This window comes from Haliotis rufescens, unplaced genomic scaffold (assembly GCF_023055435.1).
Source record: "Haliotis rufescens isolate VD_foot unplaced genomic scaffold, xgHalRufe1.0.p SCAF_9, whole genome shotgun sequence".
Lineage (NCBI taxonomy): Eukaryota > Metazoa > Mollusca > Gastropoda > Lepetellida > Haliotidae > Haliotis > Haliotis rufescens.
Window position 1 is genome coordinate 43,567,101 of NW_025964383.1, and position 20,579 is coordinate 43,587,679.

General features: G+C 41.3%; 2 protein-coding genes across 2 annotated transcripts in view; both read left to right on the forward strand.

Moving 5' to 3' along the window:
- Nucleotides 1-19,721, forward strand: part of LOC124145109 — a 62,795-nt gene extending 43,074 nt beyond the window's left edge. Inside the window, exons 6-8 of the mRNA XM_048390679.1 lie at nt 14,474-14,596; nt 18,143-18,324; nt 19,449-19,721. Coding sequence (XP_048246636.1) covers nt 14,474-14,596; nt 18,143-18,324 — 305 coding nt within the window. The 3' untranslated portion in view covers nt 19,449-19,721. The remainder of the gene's footprint in view (nt 1-14,473; nt 14,597-18,142; nt 18,325-19,448) is intronic.
- LOC125377426 lies at nt 635-10,211 on the forward strand. The gene is made up of 2 exons (XM_048390677.1): nt 635-765; nt 7,318-10,211. Exon 2 carries the CDS (start codon nt 7,323-7,325, stop codon nt 9,510-9,512), a length of 2,190 nt encoding a protein of 729 aa, XP_048246634.1. The 5' UTR covers nt 635-765; nt 7,318-7,322; the 3' UTR covers nt 9,513-10,211.
- Nucleotides 19,722-20,579: the final 858 nt, after the last annotated feature.

The window sequence follows — 20,579 nt, forward strand, 5'->3', positions numbered from 1 at the left end:
GGCTATAAGGACCAACCGTATTCCGTTATATATGTTGCTTCTGTTTCATCGTTTCATACATTGTCCTTTCATCATGCCGGGTTACTATCTTTAGATACAAAAAAATCACCCCAAAAAGCTATTTTTATTCATTAAAAACAACAACAAGGAAAAGATTTATTAAAGGTAACAGTAAGTGTTATCTGAAATATTTATATTCTATTATCCCCTTTATTTGGAGTGGGAGTGTCACATCATCATTCAACATCGGCTTCACAAATGGGATGTGCCCGACGGGTACAAACACAAAACAAGATATGGTAAATAATCTAACTGAATATTATGTAAAAACTAGAGGTGAGTTTTAAGATAATAAGTTAAGGATTACTTCAGATACTAAAATGAGTTGTTTCTTTCGTTTATTTAACGTCTGCTTCACAGAAAGTGAATTTTATTTAAAAAAGGTAAGTAAAAACTAAATGAATAAAATATAATGTTGTTTGTATAAAAGCACTGAAAGATGGCGTCAGTTTGGAATGAAGACTATTGCACACCATGGAATTAACTTCTCGCGCGTAACATATCACGTGACTGCTCGCTATGTCACGTGGTAGGTCATTGGTGCTATATGACACGTTCTCCTCAGCGGCAGAGTATACCCTGATTGGTATGCTTCAACAATCATCACATTCCTGTGTTTGCCCAGCTGCCTGCTCAAGTTGCCATTCATCGTAGATTAAGAAACTGGTCAAGTTTCTGGAGAGGGCCGGATTAACAACTGAATAAGTAAGTAATCATTTTACTTCTCCCATGTAGATGTTATGTTGCGTAGAAGATATTGATTAATGAAAGCTGAAAACAATGTCTTGTTTGACGATATGATGTAGATTAGATGGCAATGCGTTACATGTAAACAGCTTTTCTTTGCGATTTTTCAAACAGATTTAGAAGTTGCTTTCATACCATACGAAACTACTGTCTAAGTTGTCGAAAGTGAATGTGAGTCGAGAGTATGTTACTTTCTGAAATGTCTCAGTACAACTCCGGCTATACCACTCCCAGATAAAATATTTAATTAGTTTAGTGTCCTTGATACCATTTCACGACTGCGAGGTAGGTTTTTCATAACGAGAATACGACATTGGGTATGTCCGTAGTTGACGAGAACGTCTTTTGAACTATGATATATTAAAAATATCATAGTCGTACATAGACGGCACAATTTCACCAATAGCGAGAACCAATAAAGACTTATGCGTAAAATGTTATGATAAGATACACGTGAGGGTAATCGGAATTCAAAAGATGAATATGTTGACAATCTTCAGATAACCGTCACTTTAGAAAGTGTGAAATTCAAATATCATTCTTCCATAATGAAAGCTATCACTCTAGAAAGAGATAAAACTGCCAACCATTAATTGCCGACCTGAGCATTATGCCAAATCTTTTCTTCTTGATACAGGGAAATTATAAAACTGTAACTAGTTCGCAACCAGTTATTGTAGATCTTAACTTTACTGTAATTTCCATGCACTAAAACAGAATTGGATCCGTTGTGTTCATCAAGCATTCAGATATAAATCTTATACATGACCAGTTACATAACTAAACCCGAGTCTGAGGCGAGCATGCACTAGAGAAATATTGAACTGTAGAATGGGGTATTGATTATATTTCGAAAACTTACCGTTTTAATGTCTGTTAATTCGTTTAGGGTTCTGTTAGATAATAGAGTGACGCCTCTTGACTCGTTTTTAGTTATCTTACTACAAATAAATGTGAACGGTTCATATATGAATACAGTGTCAATATACTTCTTGTTCCAATAAGAGTGATGTTGGAAACACTATATACGACTCACTATGACAAATCCAATGACTATTTATCTATAAGTATTCTGGCAACTTCAACAATAGATCGTGTTATTTTGGAAACAAAACTACTTTGTTTTTAATTGAGAGAATATATAATTATGTGAACATAGTGAGAATTGCGTATGAACTCTTTGCTTTCAACGATGATAATATGAAAGGGGTGGGATTTTGTACAAGAACGCCACGAAACAAACGACAGTTGAAAGCAACAAACGCAGCATTAAAAACCTTTCATACTAGATTTATATGTGAAATTAAGCATTATTTCGCGGTCCATAACCAATTTAATTGCATTTCACACCGAAATATTAATTATTCATTATTTGTTAAGTCCACTTAGATTTGATGGTATAAATGTTCGAAGTATTTTACCGACTGATGTTATATTGATACTTTCGTACGAGACAACTTACACTCCTTTGATACCTCTGATTCAGTTTGACTGACCACATCAGAATCCAGAACAGGCTAACATCATGGTAGAACCAATATGATTAACCTAAAAGTGTATGGATTCACGTTTTTATTGTTATCGTATAAGGACGTGACGAAGCTATGGCTTGAGCATTACATCAATTTTTATTTAATGAATTATTGCTTTTTGAAAGGCTGTATAAGTTTATCATTATATAACTGGCACAGAAACTCGATCTCTGTAAACACTATCACCATGAATACGTATTTGGTCGCAAGTGTTTATTGTATGGAATGACATTAAGATGTGGCATGTGACTTTACTGCATTTAAACCAAACCTTTCGTCCAGTTCTTCGTCAGTAAATTGTACCTGCATATTCTGCTATAGAAATAGTAAACCATAGAAATAGTGCTTACTAGTTTTTAACATGTATATTTAAGACAGTGGCATCCTTACACTGCAAACACGAAAACGTCGGTTTTTTCCGTATATGGTCATTGGACGGAAAAACGACGTTATTTGGACGTTTTCAAACCATCGTTTTTCCGTCCAAATAACGTCGTTATTTGACATCGGAATTTACTGGGAGAGAACGATAGCGTTAAGCTCCTCCCTTTCTTGATTGACATTGTCAATCAAGCAACAGCGTCTACCGGTATTTCTACTTCTCAGATTTCATTGGTCAGTCTCCGCGTGTTAGATTACAGGCCCGCGTTTGACGCTGCACTCGAAGCGCTTAGCGGAAGTACTGAAATCAATCGTTCTGCGCATGCGGATTACTTAATGCCTTGACCAAATTTTCCGTTCTGTGCATGCGCGACTTCGCGTATTGTTTCCTAGATTTAATGTCACCACTATTTGACAATGGTTCATAAACTCAGTCACGTGAAGGTTCGGAATCGTAACGAGTAACTCCATTTAAATTAAAGAGGAGCCCCAGTGATATGGGAGATTCCAAGATGAAACTATTCTATGGCTATCTAGGCTGCCGCCCAAACCGATCTAAACGGGACCCGATAGCTTATTGTATGCTATATAGTCATATGGAAGTGGACAAGAACTATACATTTTATTCCGGCCGATTGTTCTTGCATTTACTTATAAGTCAGGAAAATGGACTTAAAAGGGGAGTTGTTGAATGTAATTATTTTAATTATTAAATGTTGCCTATACACTAATCTGGACGAACTTCTCATTGTTCTGTTTATGTCATCCTATATACTATTAGTATGTTACCGTTCTAAAGTCAACCTCTCACATAACATTATATTGTTCACAGTATCAAAGTTTAATCAACAATATCAAGAGCAGCGATTTAAACCACTGAAACACCCAAACACAAGGCTGTTATCAAGCGCTAGTGCAGACGTGATGCATCAGAAAAACTGTATCGTAATGTCTTCAGAAATTCAATTATACTACGAGATAGTACGGCTAACGCTGACTCACCGTCGGAACAAAGACAATATCGCTAATACAGATACATATATAACGTATTTGAATGTTAATACTAAAGAAAAACAATCATTATTTTTGCAGTGACGATATAACACGTATACACGTTTATTGTTAACTTTCATCAGTTTTGCTCTTCATTTTAATAACTTTGTTTTCACATATATATGTAGCAATACCCGACAAGCATGTCATACATAATTATGGGGCAGTTTTCAATCTTGTACTGACTTACTCTGGTGTTAATGAGCGCAGTTTATTGGCTTGTGTGTAAAACCCCGTTTTTCTGGTAATCCTATTATTACTTAGTTTATTTCTATCTAATGACACCCTGTTCTCTGGATCATGGCTCCGTGACTATCCATAACAATTAAGATGAACATTCAGTTCAAGTAAATGAATGAGTTTGTTTTGACGCTACAGTCAGTCAAAAAACCAATGCTGTGAGGTTTGATAACACTTCTACCAGGTCGAACATCGTGGATCCTCATTTTCGGCCTAAAGAGAATCATAGTTCATATGCTAATCCATCTGCGAATACCCCCCCACTCAAGATGACCTTACTTGTTGCTAAATCTATCATCTATCCCCCCAATATCACCCCCCACGCCCCCGCCCCCACCCCCCACACGCACGCACGCACGTCCACACGCACGCACACACGCACGCACGCACGCACGCACGCACGCACGCACGCACGCACGCACGCACACACACACACACACACACACACACAAACAACTGACCTAAATAACCTGGATAGGAAATACTGCTGATAGCCTCTGGTCAACTCAGCCGCGCCACCGCAGAATGTTCGTCCAACTCTGCAGGGGGCATTCTCAGTGGCTTCAAACGCGCTGAAATGTTTTCGCCTTGCATCCAAGATGGTGGACAAGTGAAATCGTATGAAATTTGGCTATTTTAGGTCCTATCTCTTTTTTGATTACACAATAAAGTCAATTCATAGTTACACGGTTGTGAAGAAGCTTACAACTTTATAAGACTTATTCATCTCATTCCAAAAAAGCTACTCGCGCTCACATAAAGTTGTAGTTATTATGTCACTGTTTTATTTCTTTAAAAATATATTACATGTTCAACAATATCAATTAAGATGAACATTCAATTTCCGATATAAGTAAATGGAAAGTGTGTTTTACGCCACAATCAGTCAAAGACCAACGTTGTCCGGTCTGATGACACAAAATCTACCAGGTAGCACATTGAGTACGACCTATCCCCATTGAAGTCTCCACTGTGGGTATTCCTGAGGACGAAAAGGCCCCATGTACCTAGGAATTTCATCAATACATTCATGCGCGGCATTCTCTGCCTAAAGAAGATCATATTGTTAACATGCTAATCCAACTCGAACTACCATCCCGCTCAAGATAAATGTTTTATGTAACATCCAACAGGCCCACATTTACGCACGCACGCACGCACGCACGCACGCACGCACGCACACACACATATTTGGATTTACCAATCCCTGAATTGAGAAGACGTGCGGTACGAAGCTCCTCCAAGTCATCATCAATATCCGTATATGTCTGTGATATCATTACCCTTCCAAAGCCGAATATACATTTATTGTGTTTTCTTGACAACAAATGTTATAATTGGGATAACACTTTCTGAGTAAAGTACAGATTCTCGTACTTTCTTGGGTTGAGTCCCGTCCGGGATTTGAACCCACACTGTGAGTGAGGCACCCAATCGCCAGAACACAAAGTTGGCGATCTAACCCAGCCACCGAACCAAAAATGTTAGTCCAGATGACGTATACTTTGTGTACTCCTCTGACAAGAGAAAAATGGCACGGCTTCTATGACCGAAAGCTTTGAACCAAAATGCCTTTAAGAAAGTGATCAACAGTAACACACATTATATTTGGATACCACTTTCTCAGTAAACTACATATTTTTAGGGTGGAGATAATAGACGTTGATGGTTGATTATCAATGGACTAATTAAAGCCAAAACTTAACTTATGAATGATTGGTAATGGGAAATGGACAATGGGCAAACGGGAGGCGGGGTAATCAGCGCCATGCCAGTTATCTGTTGGCTTCCCTTGTTGCGTTCCCTTCTTTGCTATCGTTTTACTTTTGTTGTTCTTACAGGTACAAATTTATGTTCTCTGCCTCATAGCATTTAATAATATGCACCTGATGAAGGAGAATGTATATATTCCGAAACGCAGTGTTCCTCCGTTGACATCCATAAATATATTTCCTTGTGTGTATCAGTTCTTAATGCCCTTAAAAGACTCAATCTAGCTTTGTTTTTAAATGTGGTGATATGTGCGTACAATATAATATGGTCATGCCTATATACATTTGGGTCTTTGTCTACATAAGCATTTAGACATACAATTTAGAGCTAAGGACATTGCAAATTCTGCAGTCATGAAGTACACGTCATAGCAAGCTGTGATCTTTATTCATACTTTAGATATTCGTAATGGAGATCTGTAACTGAAGTTTACCGTAATCTTCCGCAACTCTCACCTCCTGACCAGTTGAACGTCTTAGTGCATTCAGATGCCATTGTAAAATTCCAGGCTGCCCCTCTTTCTGTGATGTTTTGACGGATGAAATCTATTGCGTTATAATCTCTGTTTGCTGATATATAATATGTACATGTTGTAAAATATTTACGATATTTTAAACGTGTAATTCGATGCATATGCAATGCAATGTGAACATAAGTGCGGATGCACGAAGGCGGTTATAGTCATAGTTATACTGCGATGGATGTAGGGGAATGGTAGAGGGGTGTATGTATGTATGAAAGCACGAATACCGATACATGAGGGCGGATATAGTTATAGTTCGATGGATGTTGGGGAATGGTGGGAGGATGGATTATGTATGAAAGCATGTGCATGGATCCATGTTGGCTGACGTAGACATAATGGTGGGGAAAGAAGAATGTGATGTGGGTGGGGGTGTGTGCGAGTGTGCGTGCGTGCATGCGTGCATGCGTTGTGATACGAGGGTTGGCGAACATGTTGTCAGATGATTGTGTGAGTAAGTTAAGTGATTGAGGATGTGGCAGGTATGAGTATTGATACATGCAGACTTGGGGTTGTGGGACTGGGTGTGCCTGTACTGAGGTATTTCGTTTCACTCACTTATAGTGTTTTCTTTCACTCAAATACTGTTTTACGCATTTTAATGACTGAAACTGTAGTGACTCAAAGGTCATACTGGCCGGGCATTCAACATATCTACCCCAACTACATACGTAGCCATTTTTATGGTGTACAATTCTTCTTCTACCTCTCACACACACACACACACACACACACACACACACACACACACACACACACACACACACACATACACATACACACACACACACACACACAAAATACTAAAAGTATATTTAACAAAACGGATATTCCCTCACTTTAGAAATAGTTATCAATAAACATTTATCTGTTCATTGACCTCTTTATGCTGTAGGCATATAGGTACTTCCCACATGAACGGATGATGTGTATGTTTATTAATGTAACAGGTTTAGATGTATTGTCTATCTTATGTACAAACTACTAATTTGTTACTATCTTTTTCAGGAATCATGGCCTCCTTTATGAAGAGAAAACGCTGTGAAGACTGTGGAAACTCTTTTTCCTCTTCTTCTAATTACAAGCGACACAAAGGCACTTGTCCGAGTACAGAACCTGAACCTGCATCTCAAGACAGCTCTGACGATGATGAAGAGGTATACTTTGATGAAGATGAGATTGACGATCTGCTTCAGAGTTTTCAACCGAGAAAACCTCAGCAAGCTGAATCCTCTCAACCTGCCTCACCGGAAGTGAAACCATTTTTTAAGGCACTCATCTTATGGACATGTTTCTTCCTCTGCATTTGGCAGTCTGTATTTTATATTTCCTCAAATGCCATCGCATTCCTTCTGAAATACCTTCATGCCCTTCTCGCCGTTGCCGCTCAGCATTACAAGTTCCTTGCTGTTGTAGTACCGATGTTCCCAAGTACTATTTTCCTGCTCAAGAAATTACTCAGAATTGACGACAATAACTTTTTCCACTATGTTGTATGCCCAGCATGCTGTAGCATATATAGATATTCTGACTGTATTTCTGTTTTCGAAGGAGAAGAAGTCAGTATGACTTGTTCAAACGTCTCCCAACCTAATCACCCAATGAGACATTATCGCCAGCCTTGTGGTGCACAACTGTTACAAAGTATGACCCTTTCCTCTGGCAAGAAGAAGCTTGTACCACATAAGAACTATTATTTTAAATCTCTGAAAGATTCACTTTTTAACTTTTTGTCAAGACCAGGTTTTGAGGAGAAATGTGAACAATGGCGTGACAGGGTCGTTAGTGATGGTACTTTGCATGACGTGTATGATGGTCGTATCTGGAAGAGCTTCAGTGGGACATATTTGAAGAAGAAGAGAAACTATGGCCTTATGCTTAATTTAGACTGGTTTCAGCCATTCAAACACGTCAAATACTCTGTAGGTGTAATGTATTTAGTCATCCTCAATCTACCTCGAGAAGAACGTTACAAACGTGAGAATGTTATCATTGTTGGTATTATACCGCACATGAAGAAAGAACCCCCTACAAACAGTTTTGTACAACCTTTAGTTGATGAGCTTCTTGAAGCATGGACAGTAGGTTTTTCATTCAACTCTAAGATATTTCGCTTGGCCTTAATGTGCATTGGATGTGATATCCCTGCTTGCCGAAAGTTATGTGGCTTTCTGGGACATGCAGCCGTCAAAGGGTGTTCTCGGTGCAAGAAGTTTTTTCCTGGTGAATTCGGCAAAAGAGACTACAGTGGTTTTGACAGAACTCAGTGGATACCTCGCACCCATGAAAAGCATATACGAGAAATTAGACACATCACAAGTGCCAGAACCAAGACAGATAGAGAAGCACTTGCGAGTTCGTATGGAACAAGATACTCCGTCTTGTCTGAGCTGCCATACCTTGATCTGATCAAAATGTCTGTTGTGGACCCTATGCACAATTTGTTTCTGGGGACATCAAAACATATGTTGCATGTATGGAGAGACACTGGTGTACTAACTGACAAGAACTTAGACACTATCCAAGCAAAGGTGGATGCAGTTAACTGTCCAAGTGACATTGGTCGCATCCCACATAAGATTTCCTCCGGTTTTGCAGGGTTTAGTGCAGACCAGTTTAAAAACTGGACGTTACTGTTTTCTGTGTATGCACTGAAGGATGTTATTTCTGATGATCATTTAGAATGTTGGCGAAATTTTGTATTGGCCTGTAGATATTTGTGTTGCCGAGTATTAACTGAAAATGACATAAAAATGGCAGATTTATTACTGATGCGCTTCTGTGAGAATTTTGAGCGATTATATGGCCGTGACAGAGTTACCCCTAACATGCACTTGCATGGTCATCTGATTGAGTGTGTTCAGGACTTTGGACCCATTTACTCGTTTTGGCTGTTCAGTTTTGAACGGTTTAATGGTATGCTGGGCGACTACACAACTAACAAGAAAAGCGTAGAACTGCAGCTGATGAGACGTTTCGTAAGCCATTCTCATCTCCTTGGATTGGTCTTAGATGACGAGTTTCACTTTGGAGACACCCTTGAGCCGATCATCGCCACTGTTACAGCTAACATTAAAGTGGGTACTCTTGGCAAGATTAATTCAAGTGAATGCTTGCAGCTCCGACAGATGTCATCCCGACTTCATCACATTGAAAACCTTCAGTGGACTGACATTGACAGGTTCATTTTTTGGCCTCACTGAAAATGATGAACACTCCCTTCAAGAAATGTACAGAGCCCTCTATGGCGAAACAGTCGAGACTTTGCCGGCCGTTAGGGAAATAAAAACTCTATACCTTGGATCAGAAGTCTTTGGATCTGCCAAGTCTCAAAGTGTGAGATCTTCTTACATCACTGCCTACTGGACAGACGGGGACGGGAAAATTGGTTGGGGGTTTTTTCCGAGACCTGGAAAGGTATTGAGATACCTTCAGCACTCAGCAAGAGTTGACGGCATAGAGAAGAGACACATCCTTGCAGAAGTTCAATGGTATCGGGAACTTGAAGATAAACTAAAAAACCATTGTGGCCGACCAGTGGAAGCCTGGCACTCTTCCATGTATGTTGACTCTGGTCCATCTTCGTTTATGCCCATTCAACGAATTAAGGGTAAATTCGTCAAAATTGAGGGACAAATAGGTACCAGGACAGTTACATTTGTGTCACCAAGGGACAGATTTGTGTGTGTGTAATTTATTGGTTTATTGTTGTTGTAAAGTTTTGCTTTAAATAGAAATTTTAATTGTACATTCTATATTTTAGTTCTTGTATGTGTATTATTGTAGATATAATTGTATACATGTATGATCATTACCCAGTGATGTGCCCAAGTGTTATTTATTGTACATATACCTTGAACTATGACATGATATCCTGAATATAAATTCACGTTCATCCTGTGTTTTGTATTTTTGTTATTTCTGCATGGCTTGGTGAAATGTAAGATTTGGAATGAACACCTCGACAGCAGTTTAGTTATAATGCTATCAATTTATGGATTAGTTCTGAGAAACAGAGAGGGAAACAGCCATATATAACAGGGTACCAATCCGGTGTTCAATCGCATCGCCATGTCTGATAAAGGTATATTCGATTTGTAAAATAGCACTAGTAAAACCACGATGCCTCTCTTGTGGTGGTGTACATCCTGTGATAAATTTCAAATCATTTATGGTGCTAAGTTCATATTACAAAATATTTGAACAAAGCGCAACAACAAACTGAGAACCAGAAGAAGCACCAGTAGAAACATAATTCTTAATTTATTGAGGCTTACATCTTTTATGTGAGCTTGTTAAACAACCAAGAGAAATTCACTGTACTACGCTATATACAAATTAAATAAAAAATCTACCCTCAGTGACCTTTATTTTGCATCTTTGAAATAAAATCATGATGTGTTGCGATATCTAAATATTGCCAAAATATATGATGGCCATAAGTATGATACACTTATGTAACGTATTACAGATGAAATGTTTTCATCGACAAATGAGCTTGGTGACATAAAATCAAATATGTAGACATATAAGTCCACCATGTTCCGTTATACAAGCCTACGAACTGAAAGAAGCGGCAATAAAACCATGATGTGTTGCCAACACATCCTAACATTTGAAAAGTATCTAATGGGGTATTTTATGAAAGCATTCGTTTGAAGCTTTAAGCCAAAGATGCACTTGAAAGAGTGCATTACCGACGTAATAATAATCTCAAGTGCACACAAGTTGAAGAAGCGGCAGTAAATTCTTGATGTGTTGCACCGTCAAATACATTTATAAACAGTATTATGTATTCAACTAAAGCGTTGGGATAGAATATTGCAGCAAATCCACTTTGGAAACGATCTGAACAGCTTAACCAGCAGACAGAAGAAGCAGACATAAAATCACCTATGTATTCAAACATTTCCAAACAAATCCAAACAAATCCAAACATTTCCAAACATTTCCAAACATTTCCAAGCTTGGAAATATGACCTTTCCAAATTTTGGAATGGTCATATTTCCAATTGGAATGACGGTATTTCCAAGTTTTGGAAATGTTGGAATGGATGATATTTTGTCCAGTGTGAGATGGGAGTAAGACAGAGGGTATCCCCAGAGATTGGAGTAAGACGGATGGTATCCCCAGAGATGGTAGTAAGACAGAGGGTATCTCCAGAGATTGGAGTAAGACGGATGGTATCCCCAGAGATGGTAGTAAGACAGAGGGTTTCCCCTGGGATGGGAGTAAGACAAAGCTATAACCTACGTATGTAGTAAGACAGAGGGTATTCCCTGAGATGGAAGTGAAACAGAGGGTACTCACTGAGATGGGAGTAAGGCAGAGGGTATCCCCTGAGATGGTAGTAAGACAGAGGGTATCCCCTGAGATGGGGGTAAGACGGATTGTATCCCCAGAGATGGGAGTAAGACAGAGGGTTCTCTCCTGAGATGGTACTAAGACAATCGGTATCCCATAAGATTGGAGTGAGACAGAGGGTATCCCCTGAGATGGGAGTTAGGGAGAGGGTATCCCCTGAAATGGGAGTTAGGGAGAGGTTATCCTCACAGATGAGAGTAAGACAGAGGGTATCCCCTGAGATGGGTGTAGACAGAGGGTATTCCCTGAGATGGGAGAAAGACAGGGGGTATCCCCTGATATTAAAGTAAGACAGAGGGTATCTTCTGACATGGGAATAAGACAGAGGGTATCTTCTGAGATGGGAATAAGACAGAGGGTATCCCTTTAGATTGGAGTAAGACAGTGGTTATCCCAAAAGATGGGAGTAAGACAGAGGTTATCCCCTCTCATGGGAATAAGACAGGGTATCTCCTGAGATGGGAGTAAGACAAAGGTATCCCCAACGTATGAAGTAAGACAGAGGGTTTTCCCTGAGATGGAAGCAAAACAGAGGGTATTCCCTCAGATGGAAGTGAGACAGAGGGTATCCCCTGAGATGTGAGTAAGACAGAGGGTATCCCCTGAGATGGGTGTAGGACAGAGGGTATCTTCTGAGATGGGAGTAAGACAGAGGGTATTCGCTGAGATAGAAGTAAAAAAGAGGTTATCTATCCCCTGAGATGGGAGTAAGAGAGAGGATATCCCCAGAGATTGGAGTAAGACGGAGGGTATCCCCTGAGATGGGAGTAAGACAAAGCTATCCCCTACGTATGTAGTAAGACAGAGGGTATTCCCTGAGATGGAAGTGAAACAGAGGTTATTCACTGAGATGGGAATAAGACAGAGGGTATCCCCTGAGATGGGAGTAAGATGGAGGTAATCCCATAAGATGGGAGTAAGACGGAGGGTATCCCCTGAGATGGGAGTTAGGGAGAGGGTATTCCCTGAGATGGTAGTAACACAGAGGGTATCCCCTCAGACGGGAGTAAGACGAAGGGTATCCCCAGAGATGGGAGTAAGACAGAGGGTATCCCCTGAGATGTAAGTGAGACAGAGGGTATCCCCAGAGATGGGAGTAAGATAAAGGGCATCCCCAAAGATTGTAGTAAGACAGAGTGTATCCCCTGAGATGGAAGTTAGGCAGAGGGTATCCCCTGAGATGGGAGTAAGACAGTCGGTATCCCCAGAGATGGGTATAAGACAGAGGGTATCTCCTGAGATGGGAATAAGACAGAGGGTATCCTCAGTGATTGAAGTGAGGCAGAGGGTATCCCCAGAGAGGATGGTAAGACAGAGGGTATCCTCAGAGTGGAAGGTAAGACAGAGGGTATCCCCAGGGAGGAAGGTAAAACAGAGGGTATCTCCAGAGAGGAAGGTAAAACAGAGGGTATCCCCAGGGAGGAAGGTAAAACAGAGGGTATCCCCAGAGAGGAAGGTGAGACAGAGGGTATCCCCAGAGAGGAAGGTAAGACAGAGGGTATCCCCAGAGAGGAAGGTAAGACAGAAGGTATCCCCAGAGAGGAAGGTGAGACAGAGGGTATCCCCAGAGAGGAAGGTAAGACAGAAGGTATCCCCAGAGAGGAAGGTGAGACAGAGGGTATCCCCAGAGAGGAAGGTAAGACAGAAGGTATCCCCAGAGAGGAAGGTAAGACAGAAGGTATCCCCAGAGAGGAAGGTAAGACAGAGGGTATCCCCAGAGAGGAAGGTAAGACAGAAGGTATCCCCAGAGAGGAAGGTAAGACAGAAGGTATCCCCAGAGAGGAAGGTAAAACAGAGGGTATCCCCAGAGAGGAAGGTAAGACAGAGGGTATCCCCAGAGAGGAAGGTGAGACAGAGGGTATCCCCAGAGAGGAAGGTAAGACAGAGGGTATCCACAGAGAGGAAGGTAAGACAGAAGGTATCCCCAGAGAGGAAGGTAAGACAGAGGGTATCCCCAGAGAGGAAGGTTAGACAGGGGGTATCCCCAGAGAGGAAGGTAAGACAGACGGTATTAGCGGTGATAGTATTAAGAGAAGGAAGTAAGATGGAGTCTTTCCACAGGGTTTAAAGTAAGTCAAGTGAAAGGATATCCCGAAAATTGCAGTTTGGAGGGACTTCAATCTCATAATATTCACATCTTTTACTCCGACGCCATACATTTTCGCGTGAAAATGGCCACCACCACGGGGCCACCTTTTACTCACTGTCAAAGCTTCTAAATCGGAACCACATGAAAACAAAGTAGCACCGCCCAAATATATTGTTGTGTATATTTTATAAATTCCGTCGTTTGAGGGTATTGGCATGTACACCTCAACGGGTGTATTATGAAGAGTACATCTGGGTTTTGTGAGGGTTTTCATTTGCTAAGATGAACATTTCCGAATCGAGGTGTTTAAAACAGAATCATTTAGAAAGCCGGCGGGTGATTGGCTCAATAATCCACAATCCGTCGTTTACATTGGATTGTCAAAGTTTGCTCAGGGTTGTCATATGATGTGATCTCCTTTGGAGTGAGTGAGTGAGTTTGGTTTTACACCGCTTTTAGCAATATTCCAACAATATCACGGCGGGTGACACCAGAATGGGCTTCACACATTGTACCCATGTGGGGAATCGAACCCGGGCCTTCGGCGTGACGAGCGAACGCTTTAACGACTAGGCTACCCCATCCCCCGATCTCCTTTGGAAAAGTGATTAGATTTACATGTGTAGTATCTGAGTACAATATCTGATTTTAAAACGGTACACCATAATCCACACACGATAAACATGATGTTTTCTTTATTTCTTTTTCAGATGACGGCTGTCTTAGTTTGTGTAGTACATCCAAAAGGATCTTCCGTGGAAGCAATGTTACAATTCATCATTGGTCAGATTTAAGTGTAGGTTACACTGGTACGAGATTACAGTACACCGTAGGTAAATATCTTCTTTATTATCTTATTTAACCCCCTTTCTCAAAAGTAAACATAGTATATGATTAAAATTAACCATTTATATCTTCCAAACTGTTAGATCTGTTTTAGATTTATTGCTTAATGTAATCATGAAAAATGCAAAATGAATTACTTGTTATATGAATAAAATAAAAGGCCAAAGTTCATAATCAATGGCAGGCCCTATCATTAAACACTATTACAACTGATCAAATCAAAATGTTATTGTTCTCGTGTTTATACTTGGCGTGGCACATTTCCGCCAAACCCAGCACATACAAATTGGAGAATATGTGGCATAATCGGCGAAATTTGTGTCTTCAAATTTGCAAACATAACGACGTTGTTTTTATTTCGTCATTGTGGTCATCAAAATCCATGTATTATGCATATGATTTCGTGACAATAGCGAAGTGACACGAAATATTAACGCACATGTCGCTGCTAAAAAAGGTTTTATCCCATTCGTCAAACATGCCAACAAGGAAAATATATTTATTAAAAATATATATATACTCTTCAAAATAAGAAACACAAAGCCAAATTTGTGTGAGGTAGCCAAAATGTTGTGGAGAGAACATTTGGTCATTGTAGTCCTCTCAGTTATCGGTACATAGGAAAAGTCCAAGGTGAAGGTCAGCTACCATCAATAACGCATATTTCCCCCGTTGGAATCGATAGCGGCCGGATATCTCCTGCCCATGGAAGAGACGAGTATGCGAATCACATCCTTGGGTATGTGATTCTGTAGCCCACACTCTGCCTGCAACGCAAAAGCCAACTGCTGCAACGTCTGGGGTTGTGGTTGACGTCGGCGTAGCCTTCTATCCAATTCATCCCACAGGTGCTCTATCGGTTTCAAATCTGGGGTTCTGGAGGGCCAGGGGAGAACATCAATGTTGGTGTTGTGTAGACAGGATCTTGTGATCCGTGATGTCCTCTTGGAATACACCTTTGCCGTTGGCTGCAATAAGCTGGACGTATGGTAGGAGAATTTCGTTGATTAATCGTTGAGCAGTAAGATTGCCCTGAATATGTACCAAAAATGTCCTGCCATGATGAGAGATAGCCGCCCACATCATAATGCTACCCCCACCAATCATGTCCACTTCATGTACGCAGTTTACGGCGTAACGCTCTCCCCGACGTCTGTAGACCCGTGCTCTTCCATTCCCTCGACGGGGGAGAAATCTCGATTCGTCGCTGAACCAGACATCTCTCCATCGCAGTTAACCACCAATGCAGTCGTTGTTGGCGATGTTCTCGACTCAATATGGCGCATCGAACAGAACGTCTTGCTCGTAGACCTGCTGCTCTTAAATGGTTTCGCACGGTCTGGAGAATCTGTGCAGTCCGGGTATTTCTGATGCGGTTGAAGTGGCTGTGGTCGTCTTTCGAGTATGTGGAACAGTCGGATGTAGCGATCTTAGGCGGGGGTGGTTGCTCTTGGGCTTCCCCAACTTGGCCGATCACGTGTTGACCCATGCTGTTGAAACCAATCCTATAGCCTTGTGATGGTGCTGGGTGCTACATTGAAAACACTGGCTTCAGCTGATCGGGATTCCCCTGCTAGCAAGCGGCCTTTGACGCTGTTTCTTTGCACTTCTGTTAATCTTGGCATGTTGTTGAGCTGTCACTGTTTGATTGACGCAGATGCCAGGCAATAAAAAACCCTGCATTTTAATGCTGTTCATAGTACTGCTGCACGTGCAGCTCCATGGCCCTTTTTTTACTGCACTGGGTGCGTTTTTCCGAATCGTACGTGTTTCCCGACTAATGGTTTGCATGTCCTGGTTGTGATTTTTTTTATCCGGGAAATTTGTCACTGACACTATAACACATTAAACCTCTTCATTTTGCACATCTTGGTCCGTAAATTTTGCGTTTATGGCCAACAATATCGGTTTTGTGTTTCTATTTTTGAAGAGTATAATATAATATAATCTGATTGGCTTGCGCCGTTCCGACGCACGGCGGCCTTCGAAAGAGGGACGTCTCGTCTTGTAGGTTACGGATACTCTCTCACCACATGTCTATTCCGGTTCTCGTTTGCACAAAACATATGTCCTTGTTACGTTGTAGCGTTAGCGTATTAGAACAATTAGAACATATACCTCGTATGGTGGAGTAATCCAGTTATATCACGGCGTGTCAGCTTAATGTGGGAGGAAAGCCAAAAGTGATGCAGGTGCCAGACGTTTACCACGGGTATGGTGTATGGTGTAGCACGGGTATGGTGCTGAGAAACCTAGAAAGATAATCGGGGCGATTCGGGATTCGAACCCACAATCATAGGTTTCTGGCGTGCCTAAGGGACGCAACTCTGCAGAGCGAATCGCGACGCCTTACACGAATGGGCCACCCGTGCCTCATATGATAAAGTAAACCAAACCTCACTCACTCAAACGAAGAGGCCTTCTGCCTGGGTCACGACGGCGATGGTCATCACATGACGATGTAAAACAGTCGAACCGAGGCTTGTTCGACTCCCGTCCGACCTCGGCGCGTTGTGCGTGTTTTGGTCGTTACCAGGTGAGTTAAAATTAGGTTTAACGTCGCGTCAAAGATTATTGCACTCATTTAGCGACGTGCATGCACGTGCGCGTGCGTTTGGGGCTGCTTGTACTTGTCCGGACTGATGCCGATTTATAGTGCTAACTCACTGAGATACCATGCCGCAGTTTAACATGAATACCCCACTCAGACACAGTGTACTGACTCCGAGCCGACCAGACCTTGTTAATGCCGAGCGCCAGACAGGGTAAAAAGAAGAACCATCTTTTAACATCTTTTGGAATGACGCAGCCGGGGATCGAACCCTGGACCTTCCGCTCTCCGGGAGGGTGCTCTACCACCACACCACAGAGGGGGTCTGGTCGTTACGAAGAATAATGACGAAGAATAACGACCCCCGAAGCAATGGGCATAGTGAATCCTAGTGGTATAATTTACGTTGTTCTTACTAATATTTCAGCTTTATGACGACGGTGTGAAGTAATCGAGTCTGGACCAGACAATCCAATATTTGCCATAATGGGCATGAAAACAAACGCAACTGGGATACGACGACATACATCAATCAATTCAGCGAACATGCCCAACTGATCCAATTAGTTCCCTTTACAACAGGCATTGATTGCTGAAGAAAACTTCTAACCCAGATATTCAAGGGAGAGGGAAGATGAAATGGGTTTAAGGTCGCGTTTCAGATTATTGGACTTATATAGCAAAGTGTTTGCGTGTGGCGGCTTTCATTAGTCCGGATTTCAGTCGGTTTTATAGTGCAGGCCCACTGAGATATGGTGCTGTTGACCAGTCCTTGTTCTCGTCGAGCGCCAGGCAGGGTCACAACAAGCACCATCATTTAACATATTTTGGTATCATGCCGCACTCAACAATATTCCAGCTATATGAGGGCGGTCTGTAAATATTCGACCCCACCTCCACCCCTACCAAACAAACAAAGAGGTAATGTCCTTGTGTGGATCAAGCCTTTATTTCATGTACTTATATTAGACGTCCGTTTCAGATTTTACTGACTGGACTTCGTGGAAGAGCAACGCCTGTTACTGTGACTGTACCACCAAACAACGCCTTGTCGACGACACTAGAACAAGGACTTGCCTCAAGGACAGCTGCATTGGCGAGACGAACCAGAAACGAACCCGGGTCTGCAGAACCACGTGTAAGGATTGCGTACTCGGGAATTAGGTAAAGGTTATGAACAATACAATATTTGGTTCGAGACAGGATATGTTTAGGACTAATGCATGTAGGAAGAGCAGAACAGTGGGTATTTTACACAACACAAGTTGTCACAGGATATCCAGCATGTTTCGCGAGGACATATGTTCTTTGAACAAACACGGGAACACATGACACACCAACAGAGAGTTTTAACACCATTTTGATCACTGATGTGGCAAAGTTTGAAGTGTCCTACACCTGCCTAACACAACACTTCCTGAAAGCGCCACCAATGCTGTAACCCGTATCAAACAACTTCTGATAAAGAGTCGCATGACACTTTGAAATCGTCGTAGAAAGAACACATTCAATTGCACCGCTAAGGTGAAATCACAACAGATGCTGGCGCTGATCGTCACAAAGAAAAAGCTGGCTTTTGGAAATTTGAAATAAAAACTCTGGTCATGGTCTTGTGTATACATGCTTCTGAATACTTTACATGTATTGTCATTCTAAATCTTAATGCATAAATCTCGAATGCACAGAAGACATCATATGTAAAAAGAAAATCATGTTATTTTCTTTCTGTACTGAAGTCTCTTCTAAATGTCTTTATAAACCTCAAGTGACGGCATGCCTTTCTTGTCGGGCTAGGTTATACCTCTTAAAAGTAAAACCCCGGGAAACATGTTCATTAGAATGAGCTTCAATATGTGTACAGATTATGGAGGTATTAACGTGTAAGCCGGTGTGCATACCATGTAAATTCGCGTTGAGGATTTACGCAAAGCCTGTACGCCCGTTTATAACTACGTAGCCGAAGTAAATACGTCAACAAAAATAACTTCACAGCATATTTTCACCAGGAACAAACACAAACTGTAAACAATAATTATCATTGGCAGCAAGTGATCAAATATGTAACTGTTTTTGTTTTTCTAACTTATCAGACATTGATATGTGCAACAGCATCGGAACAGATCCTTCGTTTCTGAGAGCAATAGGCGAGAGGCGTTGTATCAATGAGATCAGTCTTCCTGGTGTGGTACTTGTTGATCTCTGGATTTTTTAACGATTTTTATTGAATCTTATGAACAAATATTTTTGTCTGTTTTGAATAATGGAAGACGCCCTTTCATGTTTTACAGTTCCGGTCTGACAGAATACAAAGAATAATATTCTGTAAATGGATTCAAGATATGGTTGCGCATTCATCACTGACTAGAGAGGGATTCACAAAGCTGAAAATGTTTCGGTGCAAATACTGATATTTGAAAGTATTTCTAGGGGAAAATCAACACGGTATCTGCTTATATTATTTGAAGACATGTCTATCTTGGAGGGCCAACAACTTTTGGCATTTTGTTTTCTTTTAACTTGCTTTCGGGATTTACAAAGAAATAAATCAAATGGTATACGTCTCCTGGCTTTCTTGGATTTGCTGTTGTGGACAAGTGAGCTTATATTAGTTATTCTGTCATGACATAAAAGAATGTTTGGGGTATCACGGGGCATCAAATGGTATCTAGTGGTATAGTGTCCGCCTGGAGAGCGGAAGTCGCGGGTTTGATCCCCGGTCACGTCATACCAAAAGACGTTAAAAGATGGTACTTGGTGTTACCCTGTCTGGCGCTCGGCATTAAGGGGCTAAACAGGGGCCATCTTACCGAGGCAAGAGAGTAAACTGACTTTAAACGTCCAGTTCCCATCCTTGCCGAACTAGGCTGGAATTCGGGGGCTCGATCGTAGCGCCACCAGTGGCTATCACGAGTTATGTCCCTTCTAAGCCTCTGCTATGGGCCAATCAGATTCCATCTCTCGTATCAACCGCGCCCAGTCAAGACGATCTGATCGATATTCAAGATCTATATTGTGATAAAACGGGTCTTACATCGCGAAGTGAATCAAATCAAGTGAGCACCTTGATTAAAAACATGAAAAGATTAGGAAAGTATCTGTTGACAACGAGTTGGCGGTGCACATGCTTTGCAAATCCTGCAATCGACCGAAATCTGCATGCCAGTTTACGAACCGGATTTCGATTTCGGTGCGCGATTTTGATTGGACTATGAATAGACTCGTTAGTCCAGCCAAAATGTAACTCCATAATACCAGGCTTGTTCGGCAAGGGTGGAAACTGGTCTTTTGTAGTCAGTAACCTCTCTTGCCCCGGGAAGATGAACAAGGGCCGACCGACTCGGAGTCATTATGCTGTGTCTGAGTGAGGTATTCTTGTTAAACTGCGGCATGGTATCTCAGTGGGATAGTACTATAAAATC